This window comes from Periplaneta americana, chromosome 15 (assembly GCF_040183065.1).
Source record: "Periplaneta americana isolate PAMFEO1 chromosome 15, P.americana_PAMFEO1_priV1, whole genome shotgun sequence".
In the NCBI taxonomy this organism is placed as follows: Eukaryota; Metazoa; Arthropoda; class Insecta; order Blattodea; family Blattidae; genus Periplaneta; species Periplaneta americana.
Genome location: NC_091131.1, coordinates 70,146,853 through 70,170,734, shown reverse-complemented (window position 1 = coordinate 70,170,734; position 23,882 = coordinate 70,146,853). Strand labels below are relative to the sequence as shown.

General features: G+C 35.5%; 2 protein-coding genes across 3 annotated transcripts in view; both read right to left on the bottom strand.

Annotated features, from left to right (window-relative positions):
* LOC138715114 (T-box transcription factor TBX6-like) overlaps positions 1–9,989 on the bottom strand; it is a 74,070-nt gene extending 64,081 nt beyond the window's left edge. Inside the window, exons 1-2 of the mRNA XM_069847641.1 lie at positions 7,736–9,989; positions 7,159–7,239 (exon numbers count right to left, since the gene is read on the bottom strand). The gene's annotated coding sequence lies outside the window, so the exon portion shown is untranslated. The remainder of the gene's footprint in view (positions 1–7,158; positions 7,240–7,735) is intronic.
* A 2,862-nt stretch (positions 9,990–12,851) lies between these two features.
* On the bottom strand, positions 12,852–23,765 carry LOC138715113 (ankyrin repeat and MYND domain-containing protein 2). 2 transcript variants are annotated; one of them, XR_011336157.1, is made up of 5 exons: positions 23,502–23,765; positions 21,660–21,825; positions 19,212–19,351; positions 16,793–17,672; positions 12,852–16,586 (listed from the first exon to the last, which is right to left on the bottom strand). XR_011336157.1 is itself a non-coding variant. In XM_069847639.1 (4 exons), exons 1-4 carry the CDS (start codon positions 23,700–23,702, stop codon positions 16,950–16,952), a joined length of 1,230 nt encoding a protein of 409 aa, XP_069703740.1. In that variant the 5' UTR covers positions 23,703–23,765; the 3' UTR covers positions 12,852–16,949. The 2 variants fall into 2 exon arrangements, 1 of the variants encoding a protein (XP_069703740.1); XM_069847639.1 differs by having other exon boundaries at positions 12,852–17,672.
* Positions 23,766–23,882: the final 117 nt, after the last annotated feature.

The window sequence follows — 23,882 nt, the reverse complement described above, 5'->3', positions numbered from 1 at the left end:
TACGCAATTTAATTGAACTTCCACAGATTCGTTCGGAATAATTCTCACTATTAACGCTATAAATAACAACCACGCATATCCATGAATATGGGAGCGCATGCGCAGTGTGCATTACTTCTGGGATCACCCTTGTAGCCTAATTACATATTATTAACATTATAGGCACTATCAGCTGAAACTGATACTCTGCATAGTAAACAATAGGCCTATCTTCATTAAGATGAGAAAAAATTCCACCCTACTCCGAAATAATTTTTTCTTCAATGTTTTGAGTGGGCGTGGAAAGGCCAGATTGACAGATTTTGCTTGGCTCCCTCTATCAGAGACAAGGTTCTTTAACGTGACGTAAACATACGGGATGCACAGCTTTCCTCCGGTAGAAAGCATGGCTTAAGGATTTTAACGTCCATCGTCAGGCTTAAGTCCGTGAACCTTGGACCCAACGGCCAACATAATCATTTAACCGTCAAATCACTAAGGATGACAAGTTAACTGATAAAATAATAGTGGATCGTAGTTTAAATTTAAATAAATACAATTTATGGAGATAATTCGACGCTAATATTTTTCGTCAACCACTAACAATAACAAACGAACTACATTGATAGTTCCATGGTGCCCAAAGCTATATACTATATGCGATAGTTTTTTTTACCAATAAATTCAATTACTTTATTCCAACATGGTGAAAAGTTTGAGAAGAAATTCTAGCAAACAAACGTTTACATCAGTGTTCGGCATTTCTTGACTCCCAAGTCAACCCCTTAAAACGCAAGCAGGGCGGAGGGGTAAGGCATGATCTCCCTTCCCTTAGCTATCACTTGTTCATTCAACGATAAGCAATTTGGGTAACCTCCCCCTTCTACCTTCACCTTTGCTGTGTATTGCAGACTGCATTTTATATGACGTAATCTTTGCCGATCACTGGTTTATACCAAGCACATAAGCTTAACATTGAACTGTCGTTAATTGTAACAATTATTGTACTATTAATTATTACGAGTATTAAAGTGAATTCGCAATAAAATGTATAGTGTAGTGTATAATTTTCAAATAGGCACAAATAAATCGATTATATTTGGATAAAGGGAGACAAGTCATAAAAATGAACTTTAAGTTCAAAGAAAATTACTTAACTTCGGACCCTTATTGCAAATAATTTTCTACACAAATAGCCAAAAGTGGCTGGTGTCACCTACCGGTGAATGCTTGGAATTAAGACTTGATCCATTACTGCTCGGAGAAGATCCAACTTCAGATAATAATCAGAAAATGAATTAAACTGAATTTATGAAAATTTGTGACTTGAGAACTGGCTGTGTATAACCATTCTATAGGCCAATTTACTTATCATACGTTGCTGTAGAAATGTGTACAGTACACTTTTGTGGTAGCCTATATAAAGTTCAGATAAATCATTAATTTAGTCTGAGTATTTCGTTAAAAGATTTAATAATTTATTACATTAACTGCATCACGGCTGATATCATAATTACTGATAATGGACAATTATGATGAAATACGCGAAAGGGGTGGAAAGAGACTCTAGTGGGACTTCACCGGAACCATAACACTTGCAACATCACACAAATTAATTACGATATAACTTATACAGGGACATCATTTTATTTTTACTTCAATTTTTATTGTACCTGAGTTTTTGAATGTACTTCACTCCCACCCCTTCTACTAATGAAGTTCAACCGTCCTCCACGTAGATCCAAGACCGCATATACAGTCATAATAGCCTTACGGTCATAGTAAACAGTACGTTCCAAAAATATGTTCGCGTTTTCCAGTGACGAAAGAGCTTTCAATATTAAATCATTTTCGCACAGGTACTGTCGTCCGTTTGCCTACGTCGTATTCCGGTTTCCCCCACCAGCTTTTATTCGCCAGCTAGTGGCTGGGCTGACTTAGCTCTTTTCTGAGAACATTAATTTCTGTTAGGAATTTGACGTCTACGTAATATTATACAACTGTTTAAAGTAACTTAAATAGAAGGGCCTCGTTAATAATTAACTGTCACGTGATTTTCTCCCTTTCTACGACCCTACGACATAACTACTTGAACGGACAGTAGATAGTACAGTATGTCTGAGTAATTTTATCTTTTCGGATCGGGCAGAAGTGAAGATTGAATTTACAGTACGTAAGGTATTCTTTTATAAAGTAGGTACAAAATTATTTCAACATGAGTTACTAGTACGAAAGACGAAACTGGTAATTGGGATTAGGTACAATACCCATAATCTATAGTGCGATAATATGCACATTAGAACTGAAGCCTGTATCGAAATGAACGGCCACCACTTACAAAAATGTATTTAAATATCCATATTATGATTATTTTTCAATTTAACTTCATTCTCTTTATTGTACGCTAATGTGCTGTAGACAGTATAATATACACTGCATAATGAATACATCCACATGGGCAGCTCAGTTTGTGAGTAAAAACACTCATTGTTAATACTGTAATACTGTACTGTACTTTGATTAAACAAAAACCTAGTGAAAATTATCAAACTCAAAATCGTGATATTTCCTAGTTTACGTAAATGGATGAACTACCTTTCTTCCCTCCTATATCTAGTAAAGTGATTTGTTTGTATATTACGCCAGTATCATCGAACTCCAGTCGTGGAAGGGGTAGCAAACGGCGTTGATCCAGAGGTATAGCCAAGTTAATATTAAAAATGTTAGTAAAAATAAAATGATGTCCCTGTACAAAAGCGCGACAGTTCGGACTTCAAAAAACATTCCCAGTAGGCTATAGGAGCGGTAAGACACAATAAGTCCAGTAGAGGATGCTAGCCTTCGGCGCCTTCCTCCGTACCAAAGGGAAAAAATGTCCTTTACTATACTATAATAACCAGGCGCAATATCAGTCCTAATGCTAAAATAACACCCTCAACACACTGAGAAAAGGTCATCTGTTATAGTGCCGTCCACATAAAATAACACAGCCTAAATTAGATTTAAAATATAGCATATAAAACAAAGTAACAATCTCAGCAAAGGAATAGTGGTATGGCACAATAAGCCCATTCGAGGCTACGGTACTAGCGTTTGGATCTCTTCTCCGAAAAAAATATCATTTCCATAATTACTTAAGTACACAATATCATTAGTCTGTTACCTCTAGTGTAAAGAGTCCCACATACGCAGAGACTTACTGAGGGCTTATCTTGCAACCTAACCTCCGGAAGTTATGTCTGAATTTGATTATTCCATACACGCTCAGACTTACCGTCTAGACTTATAATTCACAAATAATTCGTAAGAGGTCGTTGAAATTAATAATTCCCCGTGGAGAAATGCGATCACTCAAGAAACATTATCCCTTCGTGGTTCTACGTTCATAGAATAAATTTGGTGACAATATTTTTTCAAATATGTACTTTCATAGCTTGCCGCCATTTCGCTACAACGAAACAATGATAAAATATCGATCACATGCTCGCAGTATCAAATGCTTCTCGGTTTACTTTTTCTCCCGCTTAATTTTTAGAGCTCTACAGCCGGAAAAATTCAAGCAGCCGCTGAAAACTGGAGACTTATCTCAAGACCGAAAGTCTTGATACTTTTCGCGCTTACACGAGGAGATTTGCCTGTGGATTGTACAGCTGTCAAAAGAAAAAGTGGCCGCTCTCCTGAAACAAAGTTCCCTTCGGGTATCTTCGCTACAATTCGGAGACAGGCGATGTTACATGTTTTTGGACCACGTTGCCTGATATCTACAGTTATAATTGAAGTATTCTGTGTGTGTTATCGATAGCATAATGGTAGCGTTTAGGCCTCTTATTCATGAGGTCCTGCGTTCGACTACAACCACGTGCTTTTTATGTTCTTTTTTGTTCTGTTTTTGAGAGAGACAAACTATACATAATGGCTCCTTTCTCTTTTACGAATATTTTAGTAATTAACATCAGGTTCATTAATATATTATGCCATGACTTCATCATTATGATATTTTTTGGCTGCAAATGGAAAGAAAAAAGATTTTATTCTCAATAAAAATATCTTTCGTTGCATAAACAAAACAAATTTACTGGCGTCAGCTTAAAACATTCAAACAATTAAGCGTTCAAAAAACAAAACAAAAAGCCACAATTCAATATTTAGTCTATCTTCCTCTTATCTCGATCATCTTGCAGTCGAGTGGGTATGGAATTGACTAGTCTTTGCAAATAGCGACTGTTTTTAGACATGATATTCCAGGCATTCTGAACACATATACATAAGTGTTCTGTCCATGGGCAGGTCTTTCATTGCAAACCCAGTAATCTCCAATCTTTCCTATTTTCTGCCTTCCTCTTAGTCTCCGCATATGATCCACATATCCTAATGTCGTCTATTATTCTTTTCAACCAGAGACCCAACCAGTTACTTTTTATCTTTCTAATCAGTTTCAGCATCATTCTTTCTTCACTCACTTTTTCAAACACAATTTTATTTCTTATTCTATCTGTCCACTTCACACGCACCGTTCTTCTCCACATCCACATTTCAAATGCTTCAATTCGTTTCTCTTCATTTCGTCGTAATGCCATGTTCCTTCCCCCATACAATGCCACACTCCACACAAAGCACTTCACTAGTCTCTTCCTTAGTTCTTTTTCCAGAGGTCCGCAGAAGATCCTTCTTCTTCTATTTAAAGCTTCCTTTGTTCATGTTTGCAGTTTTTCTTGGGAAGGATAGGCCTAAATGCGGTAACATCCCGTTGCTTTCCGCACACCACTATCTCTTTCGCATCTTATTAAATTCCAGGGGGCCCAAGCGTGGAGATGAGGAGAGTGGATTTGACTAATTGGGCCCTCCGGACTTCACCGAAAGTCACGGCAAGGGTTAAATATTAATTCTATCAGGATGTTTGACCCTATCAGAGATCGGGAAATCTCAATTAGCCTTTGCCCTCCGCATCCCGGACTAGCTTCTACGAATCATCAGAAAATCTTAGAGTGTGATTGGGCCAATTTTTCCGAAAATGTTTCCACACTTTTGCCCTCGTAGCTCATTGGACGAACGTCGGAATTTAGATGTCAACGTCTCAGGTTCAATTCCTCGTTACTTCTTTTCATTTTGTTGTGGTTCAAGATAGTATAATGTAATAATACAAAAAGAAAAACTAATAGCAGTATTATGCAACTGGATTTTTCCAAACCTAATATTAAATTTATGTTATTTATATCGCTAAAGAACGATTACAATATAAATAACTTGAATATTATTTATACAGTATCACTAAAGAACGATAACACAATGTAAATGATAAATATCGGTTTGTTTAATTAATATAAGATATTATATAATACGTATTTAATTATCTAAATAAAATAACCTATTTTACAAAGAAAGATGTTTATTTGTGTTATAATAATTACCTACATAAAATACAGATTATTTATATTGCGAAAGAACAATAACAATGTAAATAACTTGAATATTATTTTATAATGCTAATGAAGGAAAACAATATAAATGATAACTTGAATATTATTTATATCGCTAAAGAACGATAACAATATAAAAAACGTGAATATTATTCATATCGGAATTTCACAGATTTATTACAGATGTATTTAAGAAATTGTAGAAGAATAGTAATTAGTAACAGTGTCCTATTTATTCTTCTTGGAGCCAAATTTGTAACTTTTAAAAGTGTGGTTACTATGTTGAAGTGTATGTGTTGTAACGGATGCTTGATTTGTTATGTATGTGAGTCAGTTATGGGATGCTTGATGTCGCAATGTCGTAATTATAGTTTGGTTGTGTTTGTGTGATTATTGTGTATTAATTTATGATGTATGGTACGGAAAGCTGCATATTTGTGTTATAGAAGTGTTACGTATGTGTGTTGTTAATGTTTTTGTATGTTTCAAATTGATAACTGATATTTGTTTTGCAATCGGAATGCCTAATTTACGGATTGTTTATGTTTTGTTTACATCGCGTAAGCTAATTTAATTTTCTTTTCCATTTCTCTTTATGCCCATCTTTTTTGTGTATAAAACTATAGCCCTAACATACATATGTAAAATAGGGCTAACCCCCATTGGAGATACAATAATAATAATTATTATTCATATCGTTATAAAACGATAACAGAATACAAATGATGACTTGAATTTTATTCATATCTCTAAAGAACGATAACAAAATATAAATAACGTGATATCCATAAATAACGATAACAGGATATAAATGATAATTTGAATATCATTTACATCGCTAAAGAACGATTAAAAAATAAAATGAAAACTTGAAGAAGGCGCGAACCCAGAACCTTTGAATCATTAAACAAGCACTCTACCGCTGGTCTGCGAGGAGCAGATATGGAACACTTTCATAGTTCGGGAACTGCTTGTACAAGCACATGCATCGTGTAACATCGCCGCGACCCGAAGTGGACTTTGAAAATATTCGCTGTTCACGAGTGCGGCCACTTTTTTTTTTTTGACAGCTGTACATACAGGTTTACCTGCGTGTGGGCCTAAGATGAATTTACACTGAATGGAACAACTGAACTCCCACTAAACGAATTATGATGCAACTTACTAGTCAGTTATTTTGCACAAGCTACAATCAATTATAATTTAATTGTTCCTTACAAAGCTTTTATTTTCCTGATAAAAAAGTGAAAATGAAAGAAGAACTCGACTGATATCCGAGTCGGGCACAGGGCGATAATTAGAAATCTTAGGTCTACATCTTAATTTTGCAACTTTCAGATTTTAATATATCCGTATCTGTATGCCAATGGACTGGGCTAAATTTAGGAATGCAATATTAGTGAAATGATAATTCTAACCTGAACAGTAAATATCAACTTTATTCTATTGCTAAATAAAATGAAAGCTCGATAGGTTAGATTTACAGTAGGCCTATATCCTTTCCACTTACATTGATGTATTTATGGAAGAAGCAAACAATATTAACATCCCCATCTCAATTGATCTGTGATTAATGTTAATGAATGTGCAGTGACCTATTGTCGATTTGTGGGAATTAATAGCTGAAGTACAAATTTTCCCATACATTTACATAACTAACGACTGGTGGAACGTTTATTGATAACAGAAAATAATGTCCCGAGCAAATGTGTTACAATTATCAAAATTAGATGTTGGTAATAACAGTACTAAGAAGTCTTACTTTTTTTTATTCATCGAAACAGCTATTACTCTAAATGAACTTCAGTTCTTCATCTTCCACACTGTCTTGTATACGGATCGCCTGGCAATCACAAAATTAATCACGATGTAGGACACACGTTGCAATCATGACGTTCACATTATATTTATATATTGCAGTTATTCCATGATTACAAATGATCATTGTAACTTTATGTTTACCGACAGAATGATTAATGTATAAATAGCAAATTATATAAAATAATATTAACTGCTGTAATACGAATGCACTGCATTACGCACAGTGAAAAACGCGTGAATTTACAAGGTTATATTGCGTTTGTAATGCAATCTTTGGACTTCAACTGTTCATGTTAAAATTAATAAGCTGCATCTACACGGTTCAATTTTCTATTTGCGTACACATGCAACCCTGGGAACAATACTGAAAGAATCAAGTTGAAAACGCACGTACAATTAAGATGCATGCAGATTTTGTCTAGTCTGCATAGTGCGCCAAGTTGAACGTCATCTTCACTACACATATATATTAATTAATAAAATAATATATTAAATATCAATTTAATATTTAGGCCTACTTGATTCTCAAAATTGTGGTTGAACCTCCATGTGCATAAGCCCTCGCATTTGCGACAATCTTCAATAAAGCTAATCGTACTTGCCATCTTCAGCTTGAAAGATTCACCATCACCGATCAAAACAATTTTCAGTTTATTCACGGCCATCTAAAACAATCAGCTGCTCGCTATATGCTACTGTTGAAGGAAATAACACACAAGATATCCACTGGCGATGGGTAGCTTTCAATTGCTGCATGCGCTCTCATTTAAGAAATAACATTAGTAAGTTTAACAGAATCTCCTTTAAATATACCGTAAATTGGGTGAATAGGGACGAATTTTTGCTATTTTTTTATATCTTTGTGTCTGTGTTCATAGAGTAAATATGAGTATTTATTTGTTCACTCTATCACAAAAAATAAAAAATAAATGTAATTATTCGTCCCTATTCACCCCATTTTACGGTATCTAATTTATTGTTCATTGTTTTATTTTATTTTAGTTGGTTATTTAACGACGCTGTATCAACTACTAGGTTATTTAGCGTCGATGAGATTGGTGATAGCGAGATGATATTTGGCGAGATGAGGCCGAGGATTCGCCAGAGATTACCTTGTATTGTTCATTGTAAGAAGCCCTAAACGCAGCGCGATTTTTTTATGGCAAAAGAAACTTCGTCTTACATCTCTCACCTGACCCCCAATAAATCGAAAGGCTTATCAAATTATCATCAGGGCCACCCATGGGGAGGAGGGGAGTCAGTTGGGGGGGGGGAGAGTCCAACCCAGTTTTTAGTTGCTTTAATATATTTTTAGGGAGAGGAAAAAAGGTCTTAGTACTGCATTTAAATAATTATAGAATTTCAATATTCATTAAAATATTAACGAGAGGCAAAGGCCCTGACATGTTTGCGGGATGAGGGCCACAGTACCTATGGAGATTATAGGTTAATATAATAGTAATTTATAGTATAAGGGATTAAAATTAAAACCGAGGGTGATAATTTCCATGAGCACATAAAATCTGTTTACTCTCGTGTGCTAGATATTATTTTATTCATTACTGATATTTAATTTTAAATTGTAGGCTTCCTTTGTAACATGTTGTCATGGAGAGTGATTTAAAAAAATTTTAATTCACTTATGTGAATAAAGCCATTGTTTAGGTTGCTAAGGACGGTGAAAGAAAGATCAGTTTCAGATAACAGTTGTGAATAAAATACTTATAATGATACATATTAATAATCCGTGGCTCTACAGCCTGCGAAGGGCCTAGACCGACCAGCTGGCTGCTGGCCTCACACCCACATGCCGAAGCAGAGGTGGACGATCATCCAACCAGAATGGAGGTATCGTGTGATTAGCACAATGATCCTCCCCAGCCATTATAACTGGCATTTGCAACCGGATTTCGCTACCTATCGTAGCTCCCCAAGTGCATCACGATACTGGGTGGGCACCAGTCCCATACACTGGCCGAAATTTCATGAGAAAATTTCTTCCCCCATGAGGACTCTAACCAGCTCGGGACAATGATACATATTAGTAATGTATAAACCATCAGGAGACATGCTATACAAAAAAATAAGTTCTATTCTTATTGTTTAATTACTTCTACCCGACAACAATGAGTTTACTTCTTCCCCTTTTCTATTTGTAAGTCTGGATACAGTGAAAGATGACAAGGAGTTGATGGAAGCAGCTCAAACAGAGAATAAGTATCACTGGGACTATCTATCTAGTGATGAGTAAAATAAAATTGCTCACTTCTTTTCTTAGATATTTCAGGAGACTGGCCAAATTCTGACTTCGTATGCGTCCCCCTTTTTCACTTTGCAAATCTGGCAACTCTATCATTGAGATTCCTTGTAATGATCGAATCCTTAGCATAGTATGAATGGGGAAGTTCTCTACTTATTTCACATGTTCATTTCTTAACTTATATCTCTTTTCATGAGGCTTAGTTCATGGAGAGCACGGTTTTTTAGCTCACGAGTCATTCATGCTTAAGCAATGATGCTTAGTTGTAATGTTAAGACTCAGTTGCTGTTATGGCAAATTAAATATTACATGAGACAAGACAAAAAAGAATTGTAGTGACGAAGATGAGACATATGAACTAAGTTGCATGGAAAGCATTATAGAAAAACATGTTTTATAAATGTCTTTACATTCAAGTTGTCAGTTCAAATACTGCAAATGGAACTTACAGCCAAAATCGACCGACCAGTACTTTTCTACAATCAAGTCCCAAGTTTTGTATATTTGTATTCGTGTTGCTTTTAATTATAGTTCTTACTTTTATGTATATTAAAGATGTAATTAATTATTAGTTTGAAAATGTGACATGTCCCATATCATGTATATGATCAGTGGATGCAATAAATGATTATGATTAAATAAATATTTTGCATAATGTTTCTATCACGTTTGCGACTGATTTAAGAGTACTCTAATGTTTTAATTAATAATAAATCACTTTAAGCAACTGATGTCTATCAATGCTGTTCCCAGAGATGCGTGTTTTATCTTCAGGCCTGAGTTTTGCAGAATGTATGTCATAGAACATTTTGCACAGCAGAGCAGGGATACAAGTGCTACTGAATAGTGTGATGTTGCAATTTTTTCTACAAACAAAGTCGATTTTCCATTAAATAATAAATTACGCAAAATGCAAAGGAAAATTTTGTTTCATTTATCTCAAGGATTTACTCTGTGACATTACTGTCACTGAACACCTTCCAGAAGCAAAATCCTAAAAATTGTATTTGTAAGTTACCACTTCTAACAATGAACCAAACTGATTCAATGCAGGACGATTGAAAATACCAAAATGTATAACATTCTTCACATGTGAAACATCAGCAAAGACAGAAAAAAACCAATGACACTGTTGTATAAAACACGAACCCTTTGTCATACGAAATCTGTTCTTGAATAGTCAGCTTCGAAATAAGCATATCTCTTACATTGCACTACTTAGGGCACAAGGTGAATTATCTCACACTTGCACAATGAAATACTTAATTACATAATTACAGTGGGAGTGCATGTTATTCAAAACGGACAATGCAAATTGGCTATAAACTTCCAGGACACTATGTTTCTCTTTTGTTTCTATAACAGGGGCGCACTCAGGATTTTGTTTGGGGGAGGGGGGGCTTGAGATAATGTACTGTACTTGTAATGTTAGTTACCTTCAGAGAACATAATGTATAGCTAAATTTAATTTAAATTATTAATTTCATTTGTTACAAATATTTTCTTACATTTACAAACACAAATATAATATATGTACTATGGAATAAAGGATACTAACTTACAAAATATGAGGCTATTGAAAAATTTTAGTAGGTCTGCTCGCCTGCTACTCATTCTAAAGTACAGTACTTAAATCTTATATTCAAAGTATGTCAAACTTTAAAAAATTTGGTTATACAGAAAGTCACATATATTTAAAGTACAAAATCAAGCCTTCTTGCGCCCTCACAGTCACAGTATATTGCTGCCACACTGAAAGCAGATACTGTTAGAACTTTGTCTGGTCTTAATATAGCAATCATGGATGAAAAAGAACACATTAAATATTTTGGTGTTACTTTTAATGATGAAGTGATTTTAAATGAAAAATCAATTATAAGTAAATTAAATAATAGCATATCAAAACTTGTACACTCGATATTTCTTAAGCGGGATAAGAAAATTAATAGGCCTATGTTAAATCAGTACATCTGGTACAGTCTAAAATATCCACTTCAATATGCCCCTCTATCCAGACTTAGGCGGTGTTTCTTAGAAGATGTTGATAAGCTCATTAAAAGTGCTATTAAAGAAATAATTGGCTTACCATCAAACAGTCCAGAAAGCATGCTACACTGCTCTAGAAAAGTTTGTGGTTTGGGAATAATGAGAACTTCGTGGGAAGCTTCACTTCACCATATCAACATTTATAATTGGTTAGACTCCACTGTTGACCCATTATTGAAATCAATAAGAAATTTCGAACAGGAAATCAACGGCAGTTTAACACATTACTGAAACGAACAAGAAATTTCAAACAGGTAGGAGCTAAGATCCCTGTCACCGTCACTGCAACGAGAATAAAAAAACTCCCTCATGTTCTGGTTTCTATCCAAAAGGGGAGCTATTAAGAAATAATAGACACCACATGATAAGAAGCAGCATTGATAAATGCCTTAAAAATTTGAAATCTATGACGAAGTACCGTGTATATCAACCGAAGATTCCAACAAACGAGCTGATATCACTGCAATCGACAGAAAGATGAACATTGGCTTTGTTATCAACCCAACAGTATGTTTTAAAAAAAAGTGACGCATAGAGCAAAGTAGTAGATCGTGAAAAGAGAGGCATTATGAACCTTGCTTCAGATAAAGAAAAAATTAAATTATGGTTTATTTAACAGCACATTAAATATTTTGGCGTTACTCGCAACTGCAGAGGTTATATCAGCATCGCCGGTGTGCCGAAATTTTGTCTCGCAGGAGTTCCTTTACATGCCAACAAATCTACTGACATGAGCCTGTCGCATTTAAGCACACTTAAGTTCCATCGACCTGGACCGGGATCGAACCCACAACCTCGGGCATAGAAGGCCAGCGCTATACCAACTACACTACCAATGGTGACTGCTTCAAAGAAAAATACAACATAACTGAAAATCGCTGGGATGTGATTGGATTATTGTTTGGAGCATGTGAAACTATTTCAAAATTTTGTCCAAGATTTCATATCAATACATCAATTCTCCAGGATCTATCTATACAAATTTTAAATTGCTTTGTTCATTTTAAATCACCTTTTATACAGTTTTTTAAATTAATAAATATGTAATTCAGTTAAAGGTACGGCTGCTAAAAAGCAAAGAAAAAATAAATAAAACTTAACTATGTATATAGGAATATTGTTTTTTGTATATAAACAATGAATGAATTATGTGGCTGTAACCAAATGGTACCCCTTGTTACAAGGCAGCTATCCGTTTCTGGATTTTCTCTCTCTTGTAGATAATAATGTCTAGAAAGAAATTATCTATTGATTTAAGAGACCTTCCCTGTAATAAACTCTGAGACAAACGATGGACACAAAATAATAACAGGTTCAATACAAGGTAATTATTTTTCTTGTAGGTTTAGACCGAATCAACACTAATATTTATTTTATCCAGATTACATAAATATACAGTTTTCATCCAGTCACAGCAAGTTTGAACACTTCAATATCTCTGTCAAACAACTTTTGTAGTTATGTTAATGTGGAGAATCCTGAAAACAGTTAAACACTTTTAAATGTCCAGGATTTTAATGCCAAATTTAAATAAATAAAGGCCACTCATATAATTCTGAAGTTAACTATAATTCTCTTTATATTTTTATGGAAGAAAACACCGCCTCAATGACTCTGTTGGCAAAATTTTGAGTTGTTATAATGCATATGAATTTACTATTGAATTATTCATAACGCTATACTGGAGAATTAGCACGGTCACTTTGAACCGTGCCGTTACGTTTAGCACCAAATTTAAGTAAATACACAATGTCACCAACATAAGAACGTGACGTTGGTGTGTGGCGTAGTTGGAGGGGAGAAATTTTTTCTCTCTCTGTCTACCTCCTTCGTTCTGAACATTATTGAGAGATAGCACCACTGTTAGCGACAATGTGTATTTGCGTAAATATTGCGAGTAAATTATGACGAGTGCCTTAGATGAGAGGCTCGGGACAGAAACAGTTTTGCTGTAGCGCATGCGCGGACCTCTCATGCAGTGGGAGCGTGATCCTTACTTGAATTTATTTTTGCGTGTACTTGCAGATTAAATGATTGAGATCCCTTCTTGCTCCGGTTACAGGCCTTGCATTTACGAAGGTTATGTTATGTTAGGTTAGCTTAGCTTAGATTAGCTTAGCTTAGGTTAGATTAGCTTAGGTTAGGTTAAATTAGCTTTGGTTAGGTTAGATTAGTTTTGGTTAGGTTAGCTTAGCTTTGGTTAGGTTAGGTTAGGTTAGGTTAGCTTTGGTTAGGTTAGCTTAGGTTAGGTTAGCTTAGGTTAGGTTAAATTAGCTTTGGTTAGGTTAGATTAGTTTTGGTTAGGTTAGCTTAGCTTTGGTTAGGTTAGGTTAGGTTAGGTTAGCTTTGGTTAGGTTAGGTTAGCTTTGGTTAGGTTAGGTTAGGTTAGCTTGATTTGGTTCGTCCATGTAGTAGTTAAAATTATATAATATGACAGTTTTTGATTCGTAATATTGTTAAAAAATAATAGGCCTATAATGAAAGCGGTGAATAATTTCATGGTCCTTAAATTTTTTTTTTCGTAAAAGGCTAGGTATTTTTCTATAGGCCAGAAATAAAACAGCAACGCCGTCATAATTACGTACTTTACGCTTTGGCGAACATTAACCGGAAATTTACTTTCCATCATTTTAATTGTATTCCGTGAAACACATCTTTTTTCCTGTTAATTTCCTTGTGATAACCTAGTTTATTATCTTATTACATCTTCATTTTCATTTAATGCATTCAAAAAACCGCCGTTGTACTACATAAAACCTTGAACTTGACTAATGGAGTGAATTCTTTAAGAATATAGTCGCGAATTTGACTACCACCATTTCGATTATATTTTGTTTGATATGGCTCGGTACGGCCCGGTGACTAGTGGCCAGCGAGTAGAGTCGACTATCGATATTGGTCTGCCGTGCGTATTATCCAGTTGTTCCATTCATAATTTTATTTAATGTAGTATTCCTGTAGTATGTAATATAATGTATACTGTTTGTAATAATGCACACATTGCTCCATTGACCAGCTATATTTTACACACAGTTGCGAAGTATGGTTTAGATTTAATAATAAATATTACTCGTCAATAAGTGCCTGGGATGAATTAATGATCTGAGCTGGTTTCAAAGCATTTATTTGTTGTGGTCACAACAGTTCCAACACAGATATTTTTATTTAGGTCCAGAAAAGTTGGCTTTTTGTATCACGTATACACAGAAAATCAGAATCAAATTGACATCTTCCCAAATAAATGTTAATTTACTGAGGACATTCATATTAAACATTTAGATCCGTAATTCTACGTGCACTAAACAAAGAAATCAGTTCAAGAAAGTTGCACATATATCCTCCTCTATACAGGTCTCTATATGAACAGTGTAAATATTTTCTAAGATAGTTTCCATCCACTCAAGACCAATCTTTCAGAGCCCAACAACATAGGATCACGTTGGTGCAATAAACAAATCAAGAAACATGATCAACGAAATAATAATTTGTTACCAAATGGTGCAAAACATTTCTCAAACAAGAATATTTACAGTAACATATCACCTACCATATCTAAACTATTTACCAAATATTCTGATGCAGTGTACCACACCTTATTGTATAAAGTCACATACAAGCATTTTGATGTTGAAAATAATTTATGCGAAAGTAATTTAAGATTTTAGATTTTCATAGAGATTGTTCATTAAAAACGCTTTGGCGTATTCCATCATGTGATGAAACTTAACAGCTCCAATATTTCAGAACTGAAGACAAGTCTCTGATGATGGAACCTCTATGCACTTCCGAAACATTGAAGATGTTAAAGTCCCAGCACAAGGTGGAATATTCAGAAGTGTATTTGTGAACAAAATAATGATTATGCATAAAAAAGAAGGGGGGGGACATAAACCTATATACCATTACTATGATTAAGTGAAATTTAATTAAAATTATTTGAGCCAATTTTGACTATGGTAATATTAATTTTAAAGGAGTTTTATAAATGCATCTTCTTTGCGGAGGACCTGAAATATCCATTATGAATGAAATAATTTTAATATTATATCCAGGAACTGTCTCTGAGAAAGAGAAAGTGACAGACAGACAAAGAGGAGACGAGCAGCTTTTTGAAAAATATTGAGTTGATGCAGAAGTTCATAGCCTTTTTTTGCAATGACAAATTTTTATTTTACATAAACAGACGAGAAATTAATCAGTAATACATTCTCCTACATTATCTACGACTCTCTCTCTCTCTCTTTCCGGTGTAGTTTTCTGATTCCACATCTTAAGAAATCTGCTGCTTTGGAGTTAAAGAAGTCGTCAGGCCAAGTCTGTAAAGCATCTTCGTTATCATAGGAGTTCTCTTGAAGATTGTTGGACAGAGAACAGAAAAGGTGAAAATCTGAGTGCACAAGATCGGGAGAATATAGGGGAAGCTCCTGGATAGCAGTTTCCGTGATGTTAGTAAAGTATAGGCATGGATTATCGAATTGCAGCATCACTTGATGCAGTCTTCCCGGTCGTTTTTCTTCAACTGCAGCCGCAAGGAGTCTGAGTTGGGAATAAATGTCAGCAGTTATACCTAGTTACATTCCTGGGAAGCAATTCGTAGTACACAACACCTTTTTTTATCCCACCAGACGCATAATATCATCTTCTGTGGATGGACACTAACTTTCGTGCAGCGCTTTCTCCAATAGCATTCTCCCCATACATGGCACAAATGTTTCGAGCCGCCTCCAATGCCTTTGCTCTTCTATAAAACTCAAACAGAAGAATATGTCGGAAGTGTTTCTTTTTTTTCCACTTGACACTCCATTTTTTATCCCACAAATAGCACGAACTTGCTTCAAATCCGCAAAATTTCGTGGCGTATTTACAAGCGCAACATTCCAAATGACAAACTATATACCATTTCCTAACAATGCAGTGTTGTGTGGTGAGAACAAAAATACTATGAACTTATGCATCAATTTAATACATAATCGGATTTGAATAATGAAAACATTAATTTCCACCAAAATCTTGAATACTAATCTTTCCAGCATCACCAGTATATCAAACAGCAATCCAAATTCCTGGAAACAGTCAAAACATTTAACATAATAATGTATCAAATGTGAAATTAATGCATTATCTCAGTTTTTCCTTTTAATACTTCATAGCACTTAATATTTTAGGAGAAAAATTCATAGCAGCAATGGAAGGATGTTTTAGAAGCAAGTAATTATGAAATTCGAAAGGGCAAAAACTAAAAGTACCGGTATCCATCAATTTTCCAAACCTGCTTTTATATGAAATGTTCAACATGTGCTTTGTGTCCTTTCCAGTATCCAGTCGCTTCGTTAGAGAGCCTTGAACAACCAATGATGAATAATTTTAAAACATTCAATATTTAAAATGCTAATTATACATTTGGTTTATCAACATGGCGGTCCCTTTCAATTAACATGAAGGTTTTCCAGCTTTGAGGTTGGAGGTGCTTGACTCTTGTTGGAGTCACGTGGTGCCTGTGATAGTCGAGCACACGCCTTCTTGTGCATGAACCAGTGCAAACGCTGGCATTCACGGTCACAGTACTGCACTGCCTTGCACTTCGAGCATTTCTTGGGTGCTCCTTCCTCGCCACAGGTAGAGCAATATGGAGTGGAGGTGTCAGCAAAACCTCTCTGGCCATTAATAGCTGCAGAAATAATACTGAGCGCCTGTGGAGAATCCTGCTGCGCCAGACTTGTTACCATCTGTCTAAACACAGTGCATTCACGATAAGGGAACTCTCTTACACACTCCCTCAGGAAGCTCTCTTGGAACTCAGGAGTGCTCCCATCCCCGCTCCGCCCACACTTCAGCATTTTTCTAGCAAACAACTCCATTGGATCTGACTTCCTCTCCTCTCCTTCCTTCTTCTCTTCCTCGCCAGCTTTATTTGCCTCTTTCTTCTTCTCCTGCTGGGCAGCTACTTGTCTCTTCCGACAGCGTGCTACTTCTGCTACGACAAATGCTAAATAGTGAAACTTGAATGCCATCACTTCATTTGTTTCTATACCTCGCTTCATTTCTCGCTCACTCATTAGTTCAAGTATTTTTTGTACTTTATCCAAGTTCTCTCCTAGTAATGGAGCCTTCTGCAGGTTAAGAGCAACTCGAACAGGGTGAACATTCACCTGTTAAAGATAAAATGATCATCACTTTAAACAGATATCAAAACAGGAAATGAAATGGTACTGAAATGCACTTTCCTGACATTTGAACCAGCTTTTAATATAAACATGCACTAAAAAATACGATCACTTTTCCTAAATTTCAGTTACTACTTTTCATTCACTCATTTGGACGCAATTTCTGTTCGCAGTGATTACTTTAGATTGTAGAGATATTAATTCCGAATTATACAGTGTGTTCACAGAAAACCTCCATGATTATAAATATGTGTATCATCACTGTTGGTAGTCATATTTACATGAAAACGATGACACCGCAAAGAGCAACTAAAAAATTTTATAGTGCATACCTCACAAACACTCAATGTGCACCACATGCGTCACATAGTAACATCAAGGTGATATTTCCACTCACGCCACATGCGATCCAACATGTCTACTGGGATGGACTCAATGCCAATGGAGATATGATGTCGCAGCTCTTGCATATTCTAAGGCCGTGGAAGTACATAGATGATATATTTTATGTAGCCCCATAAAAAGTTCCACACACTGAAGTTGGGGGACCTCGATGGCTCTTGCAGTCTTGGTCTCCAGCATGCCCAATCCACCTTCCTGTTAGTTGTTTATTAAGATCGTTATGAACATTTGCTACAATATAAAAATAACAGAAAACTGGCAAACCCAAAAGAACGAAACATATATTAACAGCTTCGATCACTTCTACTGCCATCTATTGTTTTGTCGGCAATTACTCATACCACAGTATTCAAAACAGGAATTCTTTGAGTCGTCCTTTCTTATGACACTAGTATAAAGTTAATAATGTACACCATTACGAAATTATACCCGTTTGTAATCACGGAAGGTTTCTGTGGACATACTGTATAATATTGGCATTGTTCTGTACTCTGTAGGTATCATGAGATGAGGAAAAGGGCTAATTTATAATGTATATTAAAACATGAAGTCTTCTTGTTGCTCGTCTAATCTGTCCAACTCGCTTCAAACAAAATGGGAAGTATTTTCCTGCCATGAAGACCTCATATTCTGTTCCATGTACTGGTGGTCCCAGATTTCCATTACACAGATGAAGATAGACATTAATGCCTAAGACTATTGAATGAGTAAGCAAAGCTTCCCTGAAATTCCTTGAAGAGAGTGGTGCAAATAAAGAGAAAGAAAAAGACAGAGAGAAAGAGAGAGAGAAAAAAAAGCAACCAGATAACTTTACGTGAAATCTGATCCACTCTGGCCAATCTGTTAGAGTAACTTACAAAATTCTAATTCTATCTCATTATATGATAAGTAGACCTCGGATTTTTAGGCTCGAATATGATAGGTTGCAACAATTTTATGTAAAAAATCCCTAAACGAGAAACTCTCAAGTGACGATATTGCCTAAAACTAGATGCATTAAAGAATGTATGTTTCAGCCTACGTTAAACGAGTCTAAAAATCCGAGATCTAGTGACAAATGCTTCTATTCTATTTTAATTTACAATCTTAAACATGAACGTTATACTGTTCTTAGTTCCTCACCTGCATTACGAACTTGTGCAAAGGTGCTACGAGAATAGGTGGAAGCTTTGGTTCTGCCTCCAGACCTTGTGGTATGGTGTAATAATCTATGTCTGACTTTGGAATATGATTGTTTATCACTGCAACACAAGCGTGGTTTCCTGAAAATAAAACGAAAAACATAAATAAACGTTCCAAGCACTAATCCAGGCCAATTCTAAAATATTATTTTAAAGAAAAACCTGTATCATATATAATCCATTTAGGTATTAATATTTCAGTCACTCTATTCTACTTCTCTATACATAAAGTACATCGATTACGAAAAATTCTATTTACAAGATTCAGTGTATGTTGGAACTAAATAAACACATTTTATTTGTTTCCTTGAAGAGGAGCCAGACCACTAGGTTTAAACCGTTACAAAGATGATGATGATGTCGACTAATGATTCAAACATAGTGAGTGGCTCAGTCGATTAAAGCGCTTGCCTGCCAGTCTGAAGTTGTGCTCGGGCGCAGATTTAATCCCCACTTGGGCTGATTACCTGGTTGGGTTTTTTCCGAGGTTTTCCCCAACCATAAGGTGAATGCCAGGTAATCTATGGCGAATCGTCGGCCTCACCTTGTCAAATACCATCTCGCTATCACCAAACTCATCGACACTAAATAACGTAGTAGTTGATATAGTATCGTTAAATAACCAGCTAAAAAATAAAAAAGAATGCAGTGACACTGTGGTAAAATCTTGTAGTCATGGTTGGTTATTTAATGATGCTCTATTAACTACTATGTTATTTAGCAGCAAGATAGCACGATGTTATTTTGGCGATGAGGCCCAGGATTCGTCAGAGATTGGCCGACATTCAATGTACAGTTGGGGAAAACCTCGGAAAAAAACCAACCAGATGATCAGCCCAAACGGGAATCGAACACACGTCCGAGCATAGCCTCGGACCAGCAGGCAAGTGCTACCACCTGACCTATGCTGGTGACTTGTAGGCATGGTAACTCAAATAGTAACTAGTTATTTTAACTCTGTATTTAACACCTATATTTAATTTGCTAGTGCTGTAAGCTAGCAATGAATTTTGTGAAACTGTTTATTTAGGTAATAATTTATTTACTGCACAGAAGTGGAAAGAAAAAGTAAAAAATATTATACAGGACTCAACTCACCGGTCCTGTGAAGCATGCAAAAGGAATGTATCAACTCTTTCTCAAAAGGTACTTCAAACCACGCTCCTATTTGACAGTTTCCAAACTGATAACGTCCAGAATACAAGCATCATAAAAAGAGTGACTCATCACTATACCTGTTTTATGGCCAGACAAGTTGGACCGATACACAACATGCAACGAATCTGAATCACATTCAATACACGAATGATAAAATTTCGTTGTAGCCTATATCATATGCACAATTAACCAAATACAAGCCACGTCTGTGACTCAGCGCTAGCACATGCTGGTTCGATCCCCAGCTAGGTCGTGATGGAATTTGTGGTGGAAAAACTAGACATTTTAGAGAATTTTTCTTGGGATACTCCTGTTTAACTCTTTCATTCCACCAACGTACTCTATTTCTCCCTCAATTCATCTATCATCTACATAGTTAAAAATAGGCTAGGATGAAGGTCTAGTTCACTCAGACACTGTAGAGATTTATGATATAATAAAAATCTCAATTGCAATATCGCTTCAGATATATTCGTAAATTTCCTGAAGCTCGAATTTTCAGCAAGTCCGTGACATATAAGTTTAATTGAGGTAATATTATGTATAGAAATATTACTGTGTCTAAAATCAAGACTTTTCATACATGATATTATATACGTTGAATGGCTTACAACAATTCTTCTCTGATATTCCCCTCCTGCCAATGCCGGTAAGCAAAGTCCTGTACAGTATGTATATTCATGAAATAATAGCCAGATTGCAACTTTCCCTATCAATAATTTGCCAATCTTTGAGGACTGAATAATTTGGCTTTACTATACTTTGTCTTATGTAATTAATTTCCGTCCAAACAGAGGATTATCCTAATTGATGATTAAGAAGCGAGTGTTCTCCTTTTTTTTTTTTCAAATTTCTGACGTTTTTGCATCTTCTTCAAACTGTCATTTCCTAGCAAGTATCATGTTTCGATTTTGATCTTATTAGATGGAAAGAATTTCTCCCTAATTCCTTGTACATCATTTCACGTGCTATTTGCAGTCTCGAAAAAAAAAAAAAATTGTGCAATTAAAAATACATTTAAATTATTTCTAGGCTTCATGACAATGCTTTCAGCTACAGTGGTCATATTTAATATTGGTGTAACACTGAGGTGATAATAAAAAAGGCTCTTAACAACTCTTCATATTACTTTACTCTTCACTGGAAAATTTATAACTGATGAACAATTTCCCATGTATATAACCGGAAATAAACAAGACAAGTGAATTACAAGTCATTTATGGAATCTCACCCACAAAAGCTGCCATCTGCGATGCAGTACGTCCCACAGAATTTGTTGCTTGACTTTTTGCTCCTGCCATAAGCAAAAGATGACACAATTCGGCATTTCCAGAGAGAGCTGCAAAATGTAGTGCTGTGTATGCATGTTCATGCTTTCCTGAGTTTACATCTGCGCCCTGAAAGACACAGTTATATAAGTTAACTTTATACATACCAGGGTCATCCCCAAAAGTTTTGACTCCTATTTTTTCTCCAAAAACTATTTATTGAAATGAAGACACATAGTACTTTTGAAAGCATTTTCGCGTACTTTGTATTCAACACATTCGCCATTGTGCTGCACACTTTTCCACTATCTATGAACCAGTTTCAGTGCCTTCATGGAAAATGTATAGTCTTGGAAATAAACCCATTGATGCACCATTCAGATCTTCGTCCTTGTTCTTGTTCATTGTAGTGCTTCTAGGATCCGTAACCTGTGACTGACAAAATGATTTTCTCCTATTCCTCATTGTGCTGCAAGAGTTCTTCACAGATGCATCTCCCGTTAGCCTCGTAAATCCAAGTTAAGTTATAAGGTAGGTCTAACTTACTATTCATATTGGAATTTTCTGATAAATCGATTCTTAGTATTCGTAATAATACACTGTTAATTTCTGTCTATATGATTTATTTGTGTGAACAATAAATTAACCAAGTAACACATCACATTATATGATTTGTTTAATATACTTGTACTTACAAATGGCTTTTAGAGAATCTGGAGGTTCATTGCCGCCCATAAGCCCACCATTGGTCCTTATCCTGAGCAAGATTAATCCAGTCCCTACCATCATATCCATTTTAATATTATCCTCTCCAATGGTCTTTTCTCCTCAGGTCTCCCAATTAACATTCTATATGCATTTCTGGATTCACCCATACGTGCTACATGTCTTTATGTTTGGGTTTCGTAACAAGCTTTTCTTTCTTTCTTTTTTTTTTTTTTACAGTGATGGGTTGTTAGCCCTTCGCCCAATCTCCAAGCTGGAAGACCACCCCTTATCTGCTGTCTGTGACTGCTTATTCAATATATTCGCAGCTACCCTCCATGGTAATTCTAAAGGAAGAGCACTCCACAACTTCCGAACTATTTCTTTTTCCACAAACGATTTTATGCTCGATTTTCGACACATAATACAAAAAAAATTTCGGAAACACATTAATATCGACTGTAACCTGATAGGACCTATAAAAACCGTAACTAATCCAAGCTAAACTAAACTAAGATAAGCGAAACTAACCAACAAACATAACATTACGCTATTCACGTAAAACTTCAAAAATCTAAAAAATGTAAAACTATAGTCCGCAAACACAAAATGTAACCATACTAACCGATGACGTCAATCTTATGACATCACCCCATTCCCCAATCTAGCCAACATATATTCTCATAAACATACTACTGAATCTGATATCCTATACTTAGTCATATAGACCCCCAATCTTTTACCACCTTGCAAGATTATGTGAATTGTGATACCAGAGTGTAGGTGAGAGCCTTAAGTCAATGTCTTAACATATTTACCACTAATACTGATGATGTTTCTAACTTCAATGAAGTGAAATTAATTAGGCTGTAACACTCCATATACTATACAGTACATAACTACTGGACGTGTTTCTTTTGAAAAGTACGTAAAGTACCGGTACCGTAATAGTCTCCTCTAATAAATCTAGAAGAAATTGTGTTCTGGCAATAATGACTTTGGTTCTCATACATTGTACATGTCAGACATATAAATTATAGTCCCTAAATTATTATCAAATACCACAATTGTTTTAAATTCCACATACTTATGACACTTACCTGATCCAAGAGCATTTGTACGATTTCTTTATTCCCTTTATATGATGCATGTTGAAGGGGTGTCATTCCATTTTCATCGTAAATATCTACTTTTAATTTATGTTGTAAAAGAATATTTTTTAATCCATTTACATCATTGTTTGCAATTTTTGAAAAAATATCCTTCTCGACTTCACCCATATCGTCGTTTGCAGGAGCCATATTTCTATTCAGCTCGTATCGTTCATCAGCAGATGTAGAGCGACTAGCAGTAAAGACAGCAGAATAAGGAATGATCAGGGCTACCAACATGTATAGACAAAATATTCCCACATTCAAGAAATTTCGGTCATTCGGCACTCCAAAGACTTTGTCTGGTCACATTTCGCTTCCAGGCTTTCG